Here is a 17,992-nt window from a genome sequence, read left to right on the forward strand (position 1 = left end):
TATACACACACACACACACACACACGCTTCTGCTCTGATCAATGTGATCGAGGAGCAGAGGAGGGGCAAGCAGAACTTCTGTAGAAAACCTGAAGTTGCATATCCCACAATTCCCCCCACGCTCGCATTTCACAAACCACTTCCTGTAAAGGTCAGAGGCTGTCAGCCAGACGCTGCTTCCTGATTGGCTCGCGTGGGTGGGGACAGTGTGTCAAAAAAAAACTTTGGCTACGGAGTTAGGTGGCTTCAGTCCTGGCGTGTTATTAGTATTAGTCCTGAACACACCATGTACAGCGGGTACTGTTTGCCTGGTACAGCCTCAGTGGATGTGCTGTCCTTTAATCTGGGTTCAGGAAAAATGGATCCACTGTCTATTATTCTACGACGGGACTGTACCAGCGTCTCTCTGATAAGAATAATTCATGTCTTTTCAGTATCCATCAAAACAAAACAAAACAAAACAATCCCTCTCCCAGTAAACTTCTGTCTCTCATTTTCTCCCCAGCAGCAATCTCTGCTGCGGTCAGCCGAGGCCCCTCTACTCCAATTTCAGACATTTAGGACCAATTAATTCACTTCCTGAAGGCAATGCCCGATGTTCATTGGGCTGTCCTTCGATTCTTTGCACTGAATCCTGCACCGCTTCCCAGTCTGTTGTCGAAGGGGGAAGAGCAGGTAGCTGTATCTGTGTCTGATAGACCAGCCGACAGGCCGCTCATGTATCTGGACTGCGGTTCCTCGAAGGTGAACTGTGGGAGGGGGATGTAGTCCCCTGTGAGAGAGGAGTGCCTCGCAGCAGCGGAGAGGGAGTGCGCTTGTGAGAAAGGCATCGGGACAAGAGGTGCATGTGGCTGGATGAAGATGTTTGGGCTGATTGGGATGTGTGGGAGTGTAGGTGTGGATACATGCGGTGGAGTGTATGTATGAGTGTGTGTCGGGGTAGACGCCCGTGAGCGTATCAATGTGTGTGTTGGCGAGTGTGCTTGCAGTGGTACGTGGATAGGTGTGAGTGGTGTATGCCTCGGGGAGTGCATCTGTGTGCGCATCTGTGAATCCGCAGTGACGTCTTGTGTGTTTGACTGGGAATGCGGGGTCAAGTCGTAGGATGGTGTCCGGCGTCTCAGCATCATGCTGCAGTCAGCCAGTTTTGGGGGTGAGGCAATTTGCGGGAGTTCCCTCTCTGAGGGCGGGTGGATGGATATACAAGGAGGACTAATCTTCTTCTTTCTGTGGCCGCCCCCGACTGACTGCACCCTCACGGGAAATGCCTGACCACCTTTTTCCAACCTGTGGGCCTCACGTGCAAAATGTTGGTCGTCACTGGTGAGGACAGCCTGTGGGAGGCAGACCTCAATAGAGTGGCGCCGCTGGTCGTCAGGGTAACCAGCAGACAATGATGTCGGCCTGTCCCGGACGGCCTGGTTGTCAACGCTTAAAGCCTTCCTAGAGTCACAGTCCATCAATGCCGCCCCAAGCAGACTGAGCTTGCTCCTCGAGGAGGAAGGTGGTAGCGGGGGAGGAGAAGGGGAGTTGAGAGAAAACGGGGTGGTGTAAGGGGAGAGGGAGTGGCTGCGGCCAACCTTCCCCCTGCTCTCCTGCCCTCCTCCCTCCTCATCCCACCACCTGTGGCTGGCTGAGCTGGTGATGTGATACACTTCCTCGTCTGCCGGGTCGCAGAGGGAGACAGCAGAGGACGGTCTAGGTCTCTGTAGGCTGGGAGGGCGCAGGGGGAGGCGGGGGGAGCGAGGTGGTGGGAGAAGAAGTGAGGGGGAAGATGGTGGAGGAGGTACTGGAGAAGGGGAGGACAGTAGAGGATGCAAAGGTGAGGGAGGAGGGAGCGGGAAGGCTGAATGGGAGCAGGATGGGAGATACAGGGAGGAGGGGGAGGAAGGAGGAGGAGGAGGCAGGGGAGATGGGGAGGAAGTAAGAGGAGAGAGGGGAGAAGGGGAGATGGGAGGCAGATGGACAGGGTTGGGCCTCTCCTGTTGCTCACAACCCTGGGACTCCACAGAATCCACTTTAAGGGCCACCTGCAACATAAAAAACAATTTTTTTCATCAATTATTTTGAATGGATGTTAACCCTGTAATATGTAAACGTGTTTGTCAAAGTATGTAGGCAGCTGAAATGGGGTCTCTCACCTGTCTGTGCAGGGCCCGTGGGGAGGGGCTGGGCGTGGGTGGGGCGATGCGGGGCATGGTGAGGGTGGGAGGTGACCGAGGGTGAATGGGGGAAACGTCTGGTACTTGCAGCAATCCGCGGCTCTCACATGGCTGGGAGTGGACCGACGTCACTGAGCCTGAAGGTACAAGTGTAAAGTGTTTGAATCATACACATGAAACAACCACAAGTACACACTTTCAATGCAAACACATGCATTGTTGCAGAAAACGCATGCATATTTGGGCATATACAAACGCATACACACATACTATTTCCTATTACTCTGGGACAGCTTAAACATTATATTATGATAGATCGATGATTATTAAAGTAGAATTTCACTAACACTTTATTTTGATAGAATATTTGTATTAGGGCCATAGACTATAAAGATGGATGACGTGTCTCCACTTCCTCCCACTGTACAAAATTGAAGCCAAAATATCCACAGTTCAGTTGCTGCCATCTAGTAATTTTGGAGCCAGATGCTAAAATCTACTAATAATTGGGTGGTGGAGCTACAGTAACGAAGTGATACCCACACACCGTCCGACCAATCCGAAGTTAATCACAGCTGTCAATAATGACGTTTCACCCCGTTTACATAGCTTTAACTAATTGAAACCAAACCTGAAACCAATAAGAACATTGAATACTTACATACATTAACATGATAAGAACTACCTTAAAGAACAGAAACCATAGTTGGCAAAAAATGTATTTGACATGCACATGTCATGTTATTGGCCTATGACCCATGTTAGCAATGGGACATGGGCCAAACTAAAAGTAAAAGTGCACGTCAAATACACTTTAGCCAAAGATGGTTTCTGTCATTTACGGTAGTTCATATCATGCTTATACATGTTTAGGTGTGAAATTTTCTGATTTATGACCTCTACTCCAGCAAGCTACCAGGGGGCGATCGAGATGTTTGGTTTGAGACATTTGGGGAGCTGTCAAGCTGTCCATCTTTATACAGTCTATGATTTGAGCAATTAGAAGAACAATTAAATGTTTTTTTTGTTTTGATCACTTTGAAATGGCTTCAAATCTGCTGTCAAAATAAAGTGTTTTCTAAATGAAAATTACTTAGTGAAGTAGCAGCACTGAGCTGATTGATAGGAATAGAGTCTTCTAAGTCTGATGTGATGTTCTGCGTTAGATCCTGGTTACATGTACGGCTCCATGTGACTAGTAGTTATGGTAGTCTCTAAATACAAGTGTGATTGCAAAGAGATCCTAAATTCAATCTGTGATCAGCAAATGCTGTGAAACAGTGTAACCAGGGTCTTAGGCATTCTGAATACACAGGTCCAGGACACCTGTGAGTTCAGATGTAATCATAGTAAAACAGGTTACAAACATTACAGCAATGTCAGAGTAAGATCTTCACTTGGTTCTTTCTGGCCAAGCTGTAAATCCACTTCCTTGGAAATCTACCAGATAATAATAGATCATCTTAAAAAACAAACAAGAGATAAAGCTGTGATGAATATAGTTTTTTTCTTAAACGTATATAGTTTTGCGACTTTGCAGCTTGGCCATCAAGTTAACCATCATTCTCGTAGAGTGTTCAGCCATTCCACAGCTGAGCAGATGAGCCCGTGTGAAGGTTGCAGGGATTCACATAGTATCAGCTCATCCACTACAGTCAGTACCTTGGGACAGAGCTGGGCCTGTCCACAGCCTGGCCACAACATGCCATTAGAATCTGACTGTAGATAAAACAGTGGCTGTCAGTGCTTAAAGTAGTGTCCTCAGCAAGGTTATACTACTTCTAATTTGTCTTGTGTCTTGGTTTGCCTTGTGTTTAAAGACATAAAAAGATTGATTGTGTAAGTATCCACTCTTCATCACGGTTGCAGCCAAGTGATTTTAAGCAAAAACTACATCTAAACAAATTAAATCGGTGACAAGGTTATTTACCAAGGTGTTAAAGGCTACAAGAAACAATCCAATCTTGTACTTTCTTGTTGACAAACTACCCAACTGTAGCTTTTTAGGTTTATGTCCAAATTCTGAGCTACAAGGGACTGTTGTACTGGATTGACAAAAATGTAACAACCTTGTCATTAAGGAAAACAAAATATAGATAGAAAATATAGGTTGTTAGCATTCAACAACAACAGCTCTCATGATGCTTGACCCTAAATAGTCATTGTCTAACTATGCATGGTATACCTAACTGTGCATTGAACCCTTGATTAAAATAATTAGCATCCTAATTGGCAGTCTAAAGAGGAATTTGTGGACTTGCATAGGACTGATTAGTTGGTGTTTGCTGCGGTGGACCGACAACTTGCAAAACCATTTTCATTTCTGTCAATCTGTGCATCATGTCTTTGTTTCTGTGTGTTACTGACAGCTGTTTTCCACATCCCCTGGGAAATCTGTTTTGGCATTGCTCAAAACATTCTGGAGTGGGGCTTTAACAGCCCTGGAAACCTCTACACATTTGTCTCACATGACTCTTTACAAATCATAGTACGTGAAACTTCAGTCCTTCATTCAAATTAAATCATAGCATTAGTCAGTTGGGGCTATAATTTCTTTCATTTGCGTGTCATGCCAAACAACACATCACTATTTTACAAAACATACATCTTCTGGAAAAAGAGAGCAAAAAAAGAGCAAGAAAAAAGAAGAAATATTATCACATTATAGTACTTTTGTATCATTTAAAATAACATATTTGTAAGCACTGATTTCAGTTTGGTGCTCAAAACATGCAAAGAATCATGGAACAATCTTAGGTTTATTGGATGTGATTAGCATCTGTGTCTGTTAGAACAATGCCAGTGGCTGTCTAATACAAAGAAAACTCCGTGCTGATTTAATGTCTAATTTTTTAATCCTGAACGGATAAGTTACCTGAATGCTGGTGCTGGGGACTAAGCTCTACCTCCTCTAAAGGGTTGGGGGCGCTGGCGGGCCGCACAGGTCGAAACATGTAGCTGTCGTTAGGCAGAGAGTGCATCCTGGAAACAGACATCTTCCTTGACGACAGCAGATCCTGGTCACCGCACTGCACCTCTTCCTCCTATGGGGGGAGACAAAGACCACGGTGTCTAGCATTGACTGTGTCTTTGCGCAGTATTACTGCCTATTGCAACACATTGTGTTTTACAGTGAATGATATGAATGAAAGGTCCCATCTAGAAACATGCATTACATGCATGTCAGTGCTTCTGTCTTCCATTACACTCATAATTAAATTACATTAAACTTTTCAGGGTTAGTCAAGTATCCCTGGTTGACTAATGAGCAAAGTAAAGTCCTTACCACCTGTCCAGGTGAATGTGGACATGGCCCAACATAGGTTCCTCCCACTGAACTGTTGTCAGAGGTTGTGCTTAATTTACGTTGGTTCTCCATAGCCATTTCCAAGGCAATCTCTGCATCCATCTCTGCATCCTCTTTAGCCTCCTGCAAAAGTAGATGGTGTTTTACATGATTAGTACATTTTAAATGTTGATATCCATCAACAAAAATGTCATCAAATGTACTTGTCTCATAGCTATTTGCATACAGTGTCTTTTTACATACAGTATACTAGACGGGTATATATAAATACATATATATATAGATATATCTGAATTTCTTGATCTTAGCCTTTCTAGTTACTGTACCTTGTTGCTTTCCTCGAGATGTTTCATCAAAACAGCCACCACCACATTGACCAGCACAAACTGGGCCATTAGCACAAAGGTGACAAAGTAAATTGGAGAGACTAAAGGCAGGTAGGAGAGACAGTGGCGGTCCTCTGGATGACACTCCCTCAACGTGTCCTTAAAGGACAAAGAAAATTCAGATAGAAAGCAGGAAAGTGAAAAGCAAAAGAGTTTAATTTACAAAATTGAACTGTCTGTCCAATACACCAGAGGCTGTATCACAAATCTTTGAAATCTTAACTATGTGAAGCCTCATTTAGAACTTCAGAAAATTAGAAATATTGAAGACTTTAAGGAGAAACAAGGACATTGGTGAAGAATGTACGTCAGCAGATTGGTGTTGAATTCTAGCAGCTGTTGCTTTCGTTACCCACATACAGTATCTACATCTGTAGGTGGGAACCTGAACATCTCTCCCTTTGGGGAATCTGCAGCTTGCTAAATGAAAGTGAGTGAAGACAAAGCAGTTCCATGAGGTACTTGCATCTAAAAATTAAATATGAATGTAGAAATTTAATTTTTTTTTTTAATTTAAACTTGATAGAATTTGTGATTGTATTGTATTGTATCAGTTTGTATTACAGTTTGACCCCTGTTAAACATAAAAACATTCTATCCCTCAAAGATATAAATTTACAGAACTTCAACATTAGGTCATAAAAAATAAATGAAAGCTTATGATTTAAATTTTTGATATTTCACACAAATGGCAATCCAAGAAAACACTTTTTCTCAATATCGTTTTTGTGGATATCAGTGGGCCTATATGGAAGATATTTTTTGAGATATTTAACTCAAGATGTGAACATGTTGACTTTGCTAAGCTCCAAGCCACTTTATTATTCATAATTGGTTTTGGAGGTCATTGCTCTCTCTGCGGTTATGGGATAATCTAGTCATTATTTGTGTGTGTGTGTGTGTGTGTGTGTGTTCATACTTTCATAATCCCATTCCAGTTGTCTCCAGTGGACACTCGAAACAGTGTGAGGAAGGCCATCCCAAAGTTCTCAAACGTTGCATGGCGACTCAGACCCTCACATGGGTTGTTGTCATTGCACACTAATCAACACACAAACATCGACAGATCTTAATTACGCAACAGTTTTTTAACATGGTGGTTAAAAAAATCAAACATAACTGGAATAAAATTGAGCAAAAATGATCACATAGGTGCCAGTGTCCCAATCAGACAGTCCCAACGCTTTAGTCAGCAGTGTACACTGAACACACAAACAGCTGCTAAGCCGTGTGTCCCTGTGGACATGACAAACGAGAGGAGAACCGTCTTCATCGGTCTCAGGGTCAATTTGCCAGAAAGGCCCTCAGGAGCCTGTTTACAGAATCAAAACAGTCACTGGAAGATATCATCGATCGCCAGGTCACATTAGCAGGAGGTTGGAGAGACATGAGACAGTCCTTAGAGTATTCTGTACCTTGTTTCTTATTCTAAGGATCAACCACCATGGGAAAAATGAGAGGTTTGTAGCTCAGAGGAACGGAATACGACAACTTTTCATTGTAATACACGGAACAAAACTTTACTTATGAGACTCTATTCATGCAACACTGAAATACGCTAAGAGACAAAACAATAATTCTATCATATATTTGATCAAATGCGGGCAGATTTTTAAACTCGAGACAAAATAAAACCAGTGTCAATAAGTATTTGTATGTAAAGCTGAAAACCTATTAATATTAATGTTTTGTTTATGCTTTTGTTTCTTCTGGTAAAGCACTTTGTAAGCTGTTGTTTTTAAAGGTCCTATACAAATAAAACATATTACGATATTATTCTCCCTAAGTCTGAGTCACGGCCCAGTGGCATAGGACATTATGTTCCAAGAGATCAGTAATTTGATTTGATTCAAATCTATTCAATACCCTCTATGCTCAAAATACCTGCTACCCGCGCCGAAGCTTCAGTCCAAAATTGTGAGGATTTACATTCAAACCCTCATTCCATCCCCTTTCATATTTCCCTTGCCTATGACCTTCTCTTATCTGTCCAGCCTTCTGCAGACACCACAGTCACAGAGTTTACACTCCCTCAGTGCCGACATACTGTATCACCCATGTCTTAGAACTCCCAAAGGAATTCTAGATCTTACAATGTCTTTGCTCCTGTTGGAGGGCAGAAAGATTTCATGAGCCAATTATGCCAGTTGTTAGTGGCCAGATAATTCACAACACTGCGTGGAGCAGAAGCAGGATAAAATGTTACCCTAATGCTGTGTCTATGCATACTAACCCTTGAATGGAGGGCTTTACTACTTTATATCTTCTTGCTTTGTATTCACTGTCATCTTACACATAATCACAGAACGTCGGAAAATACAACTTAAATGACCACCTTTCGGTTGTTTGCCATGGTCAACCCGTCAAGTTTCACTGTATACTCATGTTTGTCCAGACTCATATAATAAGACTTTAAAGGGAATTGGGCTGGGTTTGTTTAGGGCGAAAAGTGAGTGCATCACACACATCTGGTAGCACAGGAGATCTATACAATCCCCACAGTTTCTAGATGGTGCACAATATTATTCTCATCAATTCAGTACGAATGGCATTAAGCTGAATTATGGGTTTTTGGGTTGAGTAAAGGCCAGAAAAGAGGTTTTTGCAAACACCATGATGTCACTTTGAAGTTGACCTTTGACCTTTTGGATATAAAATATGATCACTTCATCATACTAAATTTGTGTGAAATGTCATAATTAGCAAAAGGACTTACTGAGTTATGGTCAAAAAAGTAACAAACTCTAATCAGTTAATTCTGGACTATGTGGACGTTTGTGCAAAATATGAAGAGCTTCCCTTAAGGTGGTCCTGAGGTATTGCATTCACGCGAATAGGACGGACGTAAGGATGGAAGTACTGCATTAAAGGACAAAAGAGATGGGTTTTCAATCTTTTTTTGTTGTAAAATTTAAGAATTCAGCAGTGTGAATTCCCAGAATCCTCTGAGGAGCCAGAGAACAAAGGCTTAATATGTGATGAGCTGGAAAAAAAACACAACATGATTACGTAATAGTTTCCCGATCCTGACAACGCTTGAATATTTTCCACCTAATTGCCGTACAACCCTGTACACTTCACTTCTTCAGCTTTGTAAGCCCTTAAACAGGATTTAAAGTGAGGCACAGACAGAAGAAGGCGTTCACCACATCCAAAAGCTTTTGTCAGCACCTCGACAAAAGTGAAAATCATAGCAAAAAATTGAGAGGGGTTTTTACTTTACAAAAAACAGAGACCCTTTTTGTTTTGCCAGTGTCAAGCAGAAGGAAAATACAATTTCAAGGTAGCAACCTCTCATCACCAAGTTGTTATTATGTATTATTTTGGCCTCTCCAATGCCTTTTCTTCTAATCCTCTTCCCTTACACATTGCTGCGTTCTTAGAGAAACAAAATTGGATGGAGCTGGTCTATTGAGAAAGCAATATGTAAATAAATGTGATCATGCAAATGTGAACTTTTCTAGTTAGGAACGGGTCTTTCATAAGAGAGTGGGGGAGAGAAAGAGAAACAGAAAGACAGATGGGGGTAGAGAGTGAGGATTCAACAGTGGCAGTTCAGGCAGGGACATTTGCTCTAAGTCGTGACTGTGGTAGTAATGACTGGATTCTGCTGAAGATTGGAGACTGTGGTGTATGTGTGTATGTGTTTTATGTGCCAGTAGTGTGACTGACCCAGTCTGCCAAAGAGTTCCACTCCCAGCGCAGCGTAGATGAAGAAGAGCAGCATGAAGAGGAGACCGAGATTTCCCACCTGGAAGCAATGTTGCATGTTAGATCCCCCTCTACACACCTAACGCTAGTGTAATACTGCTTGTTCAAAGCTGAGGTTAATACGAGAAAATAGGATTTATTTCATTGTATTTATTCCATTTGACAGTAATCTAACCATGCATTATAAATGGAAATAACAGTTGCTGAAAATGTCTTGCACCAAAGTCCACTTCTTGCTCTTGTCCACGTCTTGCACTATAAATACCAGGCTGACACATGTTAGGTTGCACACTGACATTTCCCTGACTCATTGACATTGCTCCTATTCAAACTTGCGATCGTACATTTCTCACACTGAGGGCTATGGGGCAATTATTTGCTGGCTGGCAGGTGTATTGCCTTTGTGCTTCAGAAATGTAAGGTAGAGATAACAGGGCACGGACCCTTTACCTTTTATGTATTCATTTTTTACTAAAAACCTTCATTTACATTGGCTTGAGAAAATGTACACACCCAGGCTGAAGTTGATTAAAAAGAGGAATACAAAAACATAGAGATAGTCATAAGGAAATTTCCATAAGCTCATCTCTCAATGCAAATCAAACCAGCTATTTAGCTCACTGAAATAACCCCATGCCAATCTCTATGTCTGGTGAAGGGTGTGTGATGATGTGGGGTTATTTTAATTCCAAAGGCCAAGGGAACTTGATCAGGATGCATAGTATCCTGGATCCATGAAATAACTAGCCTTTAAAAATAAAAATGTGCCTGCCTCTATGGGAATTTAACATAGGGGTGTGTATACTTATGCCCCCTGTATTTTAAGGAAGAGCATTTATTTATTTAAAATATATTATTCATTCACAAAGAAAATTGGTGTCATTAAAAGGTTGGATTTTCCTAAATATTTTGAATTAAGGCATTAAGATTAATTTCCAAAAGATGTTTTTTTATTCCTTCTTTTTAATCAATTTTAGCATGGGTGTGTAAACTTTCTCAAGCCACTGTATATGCTACCTGAATTCAGTTACATTTTCCACACAGGATGACTACATTGATAAACTGCCCGTACCAGTACAACATCATAAACACTAAACTACAAATCTTAAGGTTTACAGACAGACATATGCTCTGTGTTTTTGCCAGTAAGAAATCATGGGAAGCTTCTTCTATCAAAACTCTGAGCTGAGTTATTGACAGCAGCCTTCTATTCAGTACACTAAGAAATCTGGTGGTGAACATGCTATAAAAAAAACAAGTCTGTCACTGCATACGCATCATAATCTGTGCTGCAGCTGCTCTTTTCCTCTAGGAACTGTGCCAAGCAGCAGAAGAGAAAGACCTGAGATAACTCCCACAACATCTGGGGACATCTTTAAAAAAAGAGCGTGTTGACAGAAGAAGCACAGAAGAGTTACATCAGGGAGGAAGTTGGCTGTACATTCAGACTCCATAAGTTGTTTTTTCAAAATGACAGCACAGCTCAACGATCAAGGTCTAATGCATGCAAAAATGCTGTATGAAGTGACCATCTCTTTGAATCATTCATTTAACTGGTTTCTTTGAACCCCTCATGTAGTCAGCTGCACCATCTACTTTTATTGTGACTTGACAAATTGGAGCCAATAAGACACTGCTCAATGGTACTTTATTCCGAGTATCATGGCAAGAAAAGCTATGTGATCCATGTGATGTGTTTGGCATTTATTATCATGCATATTTAATAATATAGCAGTTCAGCTGTAGGGAGGTAAGAGAGGGAATGCACATAATGCAACATTTTAGGGTCAGAAGAGAAATGTTCTAATGTGGACAGATATGACGCGAGTTAAATATTCATCGGCGAGCATAAATCTTTCAGAGAGCTCTCTATTCCAAACAACACCTTCATATTTACCCTATACTCATAAAAAAAAAAAACATTTAAAAACAAAAAACCTGGAAGCACTCTTTTGTGTTTGAAACCCCGACAGCGTTGGTGTTTACCTGTGGCAGCGCTTGCATGACCGTATCCAGCAGGGATCGCATCCCTGTGGCCATCTTCAGAAGTTTTAGCACTGCAGAGAGACACAGCATGCTTAAACAGCTAGTTGTTTCTGCTGGAGCATTTGCTGCAGAATTAAAAATGGCATGGCATCTTAGTAGTACAGCAGGAAGGCACTCAGATTTCAACAGATTTGCATTTATTTGTAGAAGCCAGCCAATAGGCATCTGTGATATATTACTTTTAAAGCAACACCAAAGTACTTTTCCTCTTTGGTCCCCCTACGGGTTGGAAGCGGAATTGTCCATAATCGCCGTCTCATTTGAACTACAGATCCGCTACCCGATCTGGCAAACTTGCATAGTGCGGTTACTGCCGGTAGAGGGCCGCAAAGTGAATGCAGAAGTGCTGTTCACTCTCTTACGAGTTGATGAACCACTGAAACGATTTTGGAAACATTATTTTAAGGTACTAAAGAATCTCTGGTGTTGCTTTGATGCTGAATTTACAAGAACATACAATAACAGTTGTTGATAATATTTGTGAGTGTCTGTCTGTAGGGAGGACTTACAAACTGGCAATTACTTACTGTATGTTTTGTAATTGTATAGGTATTGTATAGGTATTTTAAATAGGTAGAGAGGTTTGACTGGAGTGTGTGCGTGTGTGTGTGTGTGTGTGTGTGTGTGTGTGTGTGTGTGTGTGTGTTTCTACCTCGTGCTATTCTGAGTACTCTCATGATTCTGATGATGGTAGGATTTATGGGCAGTGCTGCGTTCATCTTCAGCTCCTCCAGGGTGATGCCCATGATGGACAGTGCCACTATAGCTATGTCCAGCTGATTCCACCTAAACACACACACATAAGCATCCTTCAACACTTTAGGCCCATAGAAAAAAGAAAAAGAGTCTTTACCTGTTGTTACTCCAGTTCCTTATTACAAAGAACATGTGCGGCCTCTGACAGACTTCCCTGTTGGGTAACTCAAAGTTTCCCCTATCATTTGTTATAATACTGGGTAGTATTAGTTGATGATCTAGTACATGTATGTATGCTTCTAATCTACACAATAAGTGATACTGTGAGTTAGCTGACATGTTGGAACAGGAGTAAAAAAAAGGGTAAGAAATAATGCTGTTAAATGGTGATTAGTTAGTTTAGATGAATGGATAGCCCCACCTACTAATCTCTTTAGTCGGGGGAACACTGAGTTTAAGCCTGATAAGTCTCCACAGACAGATGAAAACACTCACCACCCAATACCTTCATACTAAGAACAAGGGGCCACCTAAGTGTAAAATAAAAATGTACTATATGGAGCAGGAGTTATTATTCTACAAGACAGGACCAGGACTCCACTGCCCATTTTGCAGAGCATCTACCACTGCAGGGTTAACAGGAGAGCCGACTCCAGCACGCACTGTTCACCCTTCTACCCTCAGGCCAGAGGCGCAGAAGTGTTAAACGCGGGACCACCAGACTAAAGAACTCTTTCTTTCCCGCTGCCATCAGACTCCTAAACAGCGGATAAGAGTTTATACTCATGTTCTACCTCATAATTGTACTTGACTTTTTACATTTCTCCAGTTTGCACATTTTATTATTATTATTATTATTGCGGCTGTAAGCAGTCCAAAAGAGTGCTGCCGCGAGGGACTAAACACTGAGAGATGCACACATGTGGCTTAGCACTGCTGTTACCTAATGTAATTGTTAACTGGTGAGTAGAAATAATTGCATAATACTGCGTGGTGCGCGGTGCGATCAACAAAAGTGTTTGCTCCAGCTTCACCCCCTCTCCGTCAAAGCCCAAAGAACCCAGGTGCACAGGTGAAGCAAACAAATATATCACTTCCGCTCAAACCGTCACGAAAACGCCCACCACCTACAATATTAGCGCATAACACAAAAATCAATAAATGAGACCATAAACAACATAATATGGCTCCTACAATTATTGTTATTGTTATTATTACTGTTGCTTTATTTTTCACATGCTGCCTTTTCAAATTGTTTCATTTTATATAGTTGCAGTATATATTGTAGATTTTACATTGTTTGGCATTCTGTGGACAGCACGATATGAATTTCATTGTACAGGGAAACATGTTTCCTTACTGTGCATATGACCATAAAACTTGAAACATATTGTAATTTTGAAATAATGACACATACTGTATTCAGTTTACAGCATTGGGTGTTGTGCATCATCACATCCCATTGTGTTACCTGTCTTTGAAGAACCTTTGTATGCCGAATGCCGTGAGTTTGAGCAGGGCCTCGACAATGAAGATGCAGGTAAACACGTAGTTACAGTACTTCAGAACCTCCTCTAAATACTGGACACAAAAAAAATACAGGAATTATTTTAACACATCTCTCACAGACTAGATGCTATTCATTTTCTGGGGCAATACTTAATAATTCTTTATAATGTATATTTGAACATGTTCTGAAAGCAGTTTTTACTTTTAGTTGAAATTATAATACTAATTGTGTGGAAGTTTTATTGCTGCTTGAAGGCAAATAAAATTCATGTTCCAAGTTCATTTGCAGAACAAAGTAAATTCCAATGACATTGAAGAGGAGCAACAGCTTTTTTTTTTTGGAAAAGAATATCAGTGCTGGCGGTAAACGTCAGTTTTATCTGATCGTCAAAAATGGTCATCTTTGGATTCAGAGTCACATGTCAATATATTTGCATTGGCTGTCTAAACAGAAAATCTAAAACACTGCAGATTCACAGCACATTGTTACTAAGCTAAAGCTGACGGCTTGACATGCACAGAACATTTATTGTACAGTGGGCAAAGCAAAGTAAAAATGCCCTCTCGTGTTAAAATTAAATTAAGGGAATGGTTGCACGGCGGCATCTGGGTATTGTGGTTCTAGCCACAAAACCAATTGCATTTCATTTAATTTAATGTGTTGGTTGGTACCTATCCATCCAGGTAACTGTTATATGTGTGTGTCTATGTGCCAAAACATTACCTGCGGCTGATTGTAGTGCTCGATGCTCATGGTGAAGACGTTGATGCAGATGATGAAGGTGATAAACAGGTCCAGGTAGTGGCTGGTACATAGTGTGTGGATGGACAGACGAATGGGAGAATAGTCCGCATAGTAAGGCCTCTGCTTGGCCTCTGGATCACACAAACACAAACATACAAACAAATATATGCAAAGACGCAACAAGGAGAGACACATATCAAAACGCAGACAGACAGAAAGAGTGAAACTGTGAGTAACCATGCTATGCAATTCAAATATTACAATGTGACCAGTGGTGTGCACAGGAAGGTGCAGGGGCCCAGGAAGGGGAACCACCACTGCTCTTTTTGCTCAGGCTGCCCATTTTTTTTAACCAAGATAGCTCTTTCCTTAAAGGTCCAATGTGTAGGAATTTCTCCCATCTAGCATTGAGATCATATATCGCAATCAACTCTCTCGCACCACGCAGTTCAGTATTACAGCTACGGTAGCCTTCACGCTTCACGCTTTGATGGCGGGGGTCAATATTCATAAAAAGTACAAGTTTGTGAAGGGAAATACAGATTTTGATAATGAACAACTACAAAAGTTACACTCTGGACCTTTAAAAATATTCCTTTTTTCTCTCTCACACCACATCAGAGGAGCCCTTGTGCAGCCTGGGTGTCCGACTGGCATCTCAAGTACTTCCCTTCTGTGTCCTCACTGTTACCCTTCTCACTGTGGTTTCCATTATCGCCCTCTCCCTCACACAGTCTGTGCACATCACTGCCTGTATGGTATGTTGAAATAAGAGAGGACATGAGAGTCACAGCTAGGGTATATTGGTAATTTCATAACTCGCAAACAGGATTGAAAAGGATCAAATGTTAAAACAGACTGGAGTTCATGAGCTCAAATCGTTCTTGACTCGTTCTTGGATACATACAGTATCAAAACTTCTCCTCACCTGTTGCAAGGCATTTAAGTGAATCTCCCTTCTACCAGTCTTTATTAAACAGATCCTTGACCTACCCTGTATTGAACTAAAGGAAGTAGCAAACAAGTGTATAGAGTGCTGCAAAAATAAGTCCTAAAACCCAGAAATAAGCTAGCATTCTTTTGCATTTCCAGTTTCTTTTGTCTCAAAGTCAATGGGTTTTTTGAATGTGTTTTTGGCTAGATGTCTAATATAAGGTCAGTGGTTCACAAAAACTTAAGAGATTTTCATTTTTTGTTCTATGCATAAACTGTTAAACTATGGTTCTACGACATAAAATATGTCAACAACTAACTTGTGGCTTTTACATGTCTTAAAAAACAAGTGGCTAAATGAGACTACAGAGGTTGTCAGGTACATTAAACGTTAGTGAATTTAAGTGGACCAGACTTCCGGACTTGTATTGATTCTCACCCTAATCTACACTTTTTTCATGGTCTTTGTAGAAGAAGTCGAAACTGGCAATTGACACAGGCATGGTCACTTAGAAGATCAGGTCACAATAAGAGGAAATGCTTTTGTAGAAGAGGTGGTTACACTTTACTTGAAGGTATCTACACAAGAGTGACATGACACCGCCCTGAACGTGTCATAAACATTATAAACAAGTCATAAACGTTTATGACACAACGCTTATTTTAGTAAGTGTCATTCGGTTTTGTCATGATAAGTTATGGTTAGGGTTAGGGTTGATGTTCCATGATTGTGTTATGACAGTGTGATGTGTTCAGAAACCTTCAAGTAAAGTGTTACCGAAGAGATAAGCAAATTATGAGTTGAAAGCTTAGTGGTGATGTGTTGTAGTTTGTTTATAGCCTACCGTTAGCTTTCTGCTTCTGGCAATTGCATTTGAGCTTCAAAACATCATGAAATTGTTGGTCATTTGTGAAGATTATCTCACTGTACAAAATGTGCAGGTTAAATTATGTTTGCCACGCAGCTTATTTTCTGCAAAAATCCAAAAGCCAATGAAAAAAATCCTGTACGCTTTTTGACAAGTGAACTAGGGCGATGCTAACTTTTGGGTTGGCCTACAAAAATATGTCATCCTTGCAGCACTCTATCCCTGAAGAGATTCAGAGAGCTCCTTTAGAAAGCATTATTGCAAGATTAATTGTCTCTTTATTAATAATTAAATTCTTGTCAGGGCAGAGAGGTCTCACTATGTATTCTGACCTAAATGAAAGGTCTCCATTAAAACCCAAAGTACAGACTATACTTTCTAATGGGTGCGTTGCTCCTTCTTAGAAGGGCGCTGCATTACAGCCTTTGAATAATAAATAGACTTGTAGTGTTACCGTAGCACTCAAAATTGTTATAAAAGATACAGTATGTAACTATGTTTTGACTGTGCACTCGCATGTCCATTTATGACGATTGATGATTGTATTTGTGGTACGTGCATGTTTATGTCACCCCCAAGTACCCCATACCCTGTCCCTACTGCATGCTTACATGCCTTTGATGTACAGGGTAATGTTGAGAGGGGCTGCGCAGGGTACGTTCAACAACACAATCAGTAAAGTGCTCTTTGAAGAAATACCAATTTCTTTATTCTCTCAATATTGTTTCACTGCTCGAGTTCCTAACTCTTTTTGAAAGCTTGTAGAACATGACTGTGATGTGGAACATACACTGGAGCCACTCTTCTCCTTGATGGCATCACTACAGTCATATTTACCCCTTCAGGGAAATCTCAATTTTTTAAATTTTTTACTTCTCCTTCTTTTGATTGATGAGTACACTGATTGCATGGCCAAACACTGGAGTTAGGTGTTTTTCCTCTGGGACAGCTGATTAGATTACATTTGACTGGACCTTTAGCAGTTTTAGACCAGTGAGACAATATAAGATGAAAAGAGCGGTGCTCTGCTCACACCATATGCTGCCTCCTAGTGTAATTCTGTAATTGATGTGTTGGCTATAATTTAGTGTTGTAACCAAATTGTTGTGTTCTTTGATGTTTCAGCCAATAAAAACATGTGCTTCTACCCAATTTCTTCTTCACTTTTCTTCAGCTCAACATATTACCACAATAAAAGAACAAGTCCTCACAACATACTGCTTTGTAGTGTGAGCATTTGAAGACATTGTTTTGCAATAGGTGGTGTGTTTCTGATGTTTTTTTTGCCAGCGTTTGCTTGTTTTCCACAAGCTGTAACTAAAAATCCTCTGTCTCTGACAAGCTTAACATATTCCAACAGCTCTATTGCCCAAGGTATTTGCAAGTATAGCAGCCAAAACGTCTGCTATGTTTCTGAGTCTGCCAGTCAAAGCAGGTTGACAGGAAATGTCCTGCTTCCTCTACCCGTGTCGAGATAGACGCCGCAGGGTCGGGGTTGTACATGCACCCGGAGGAAGGGGCGTTGGCGTTTCACTGATCAAAATTTTGCTAGCAAAATTTCTTAAGACACATGGAACAAGGAAACTCGATCGGCTTCACATGCAAAAGGCACATAAAAAAATGTCTAC

General features: G+C 41.1%; 1 protein-coding gene and 1 long non-coding RNA gene across 5 annotated transcripts in view; one reads left to right on the forward strand and one right to left on the reverse strand.

Moving 5' to 3' along the window:
- Positions 1-17,992, reverse strand: part of cacna1ha (calcium channel, voltage-dependent, T type, alpha 1H subunit a) — a 114,406-nt gene that overhangs the window by 3,471 nt on the left and 92,943 nt on the right. For 2 of the 4 annotated variants that reach the window (XM_032536676.1, XM_032536677.1), the window contains exons 28-38: positions 14,542-14,693; positions 13,780-13,889; positions 12,265-12,398; positions 11,553-11,623; positions 9,528-9,606; positions 6,775-6,896; positions 5,796-5,954; positions 5,449-5,592; positions 5,038-5,206; positions 2,142-2,299; positions 1-2,030 (exon numbers count right to left, since the gene is read on the reverse strand). The exon at positions 1-2,030 is cut by the window's left edge and continues 3,471 nt beyond it. In XM_032536676.1, coding sequence (XP_032392567.1) covers positions 600-2,030; positions 2,142-2,299; positions 5,038-5,206; positions 5,449-5,592; positions 5,796-5,954; positions 6,775-6,896; positions 9,528-9,606; positions 11,553-11,623; positions 12,265-12,398; positions 13,780-13,889; positions 14,542-14,693 — 2,729 coding nt within the window. In that variant the 3' untranslated portion in view covers positions 1-599. The other 2 variants (XM_032536679.1, XM_032536678.1) reach the window with 2 other exon arrangements.
- LOC116702474 (uncharacterized) lies at positions 3,049-16,737 on the forward strand. Its single transcript, XR_004335173.1, has 3 exons — positions 3,049-3,100; positions 3,786-3,796; positions 16,728-16,737. It is a non-coding gene; the product is annotated as an uncharacterized LOC116702474 (long non-coding RNA).

This window comes from Etheostoma spectabile, chromosome 15 (genome assembly GCF_008692095.1).
Source record: "Etheostoma spectabile isolate EspeVRDwgs_2016 chromosome 15, UIUC_Espe_1.0, whole genome shotgun sequence".
NCBI lineage: Eukaryota > Metazoa > Chordata > Actinopteri > Perciformes > Percidae > Etheostoma > Etheostoma spectabile.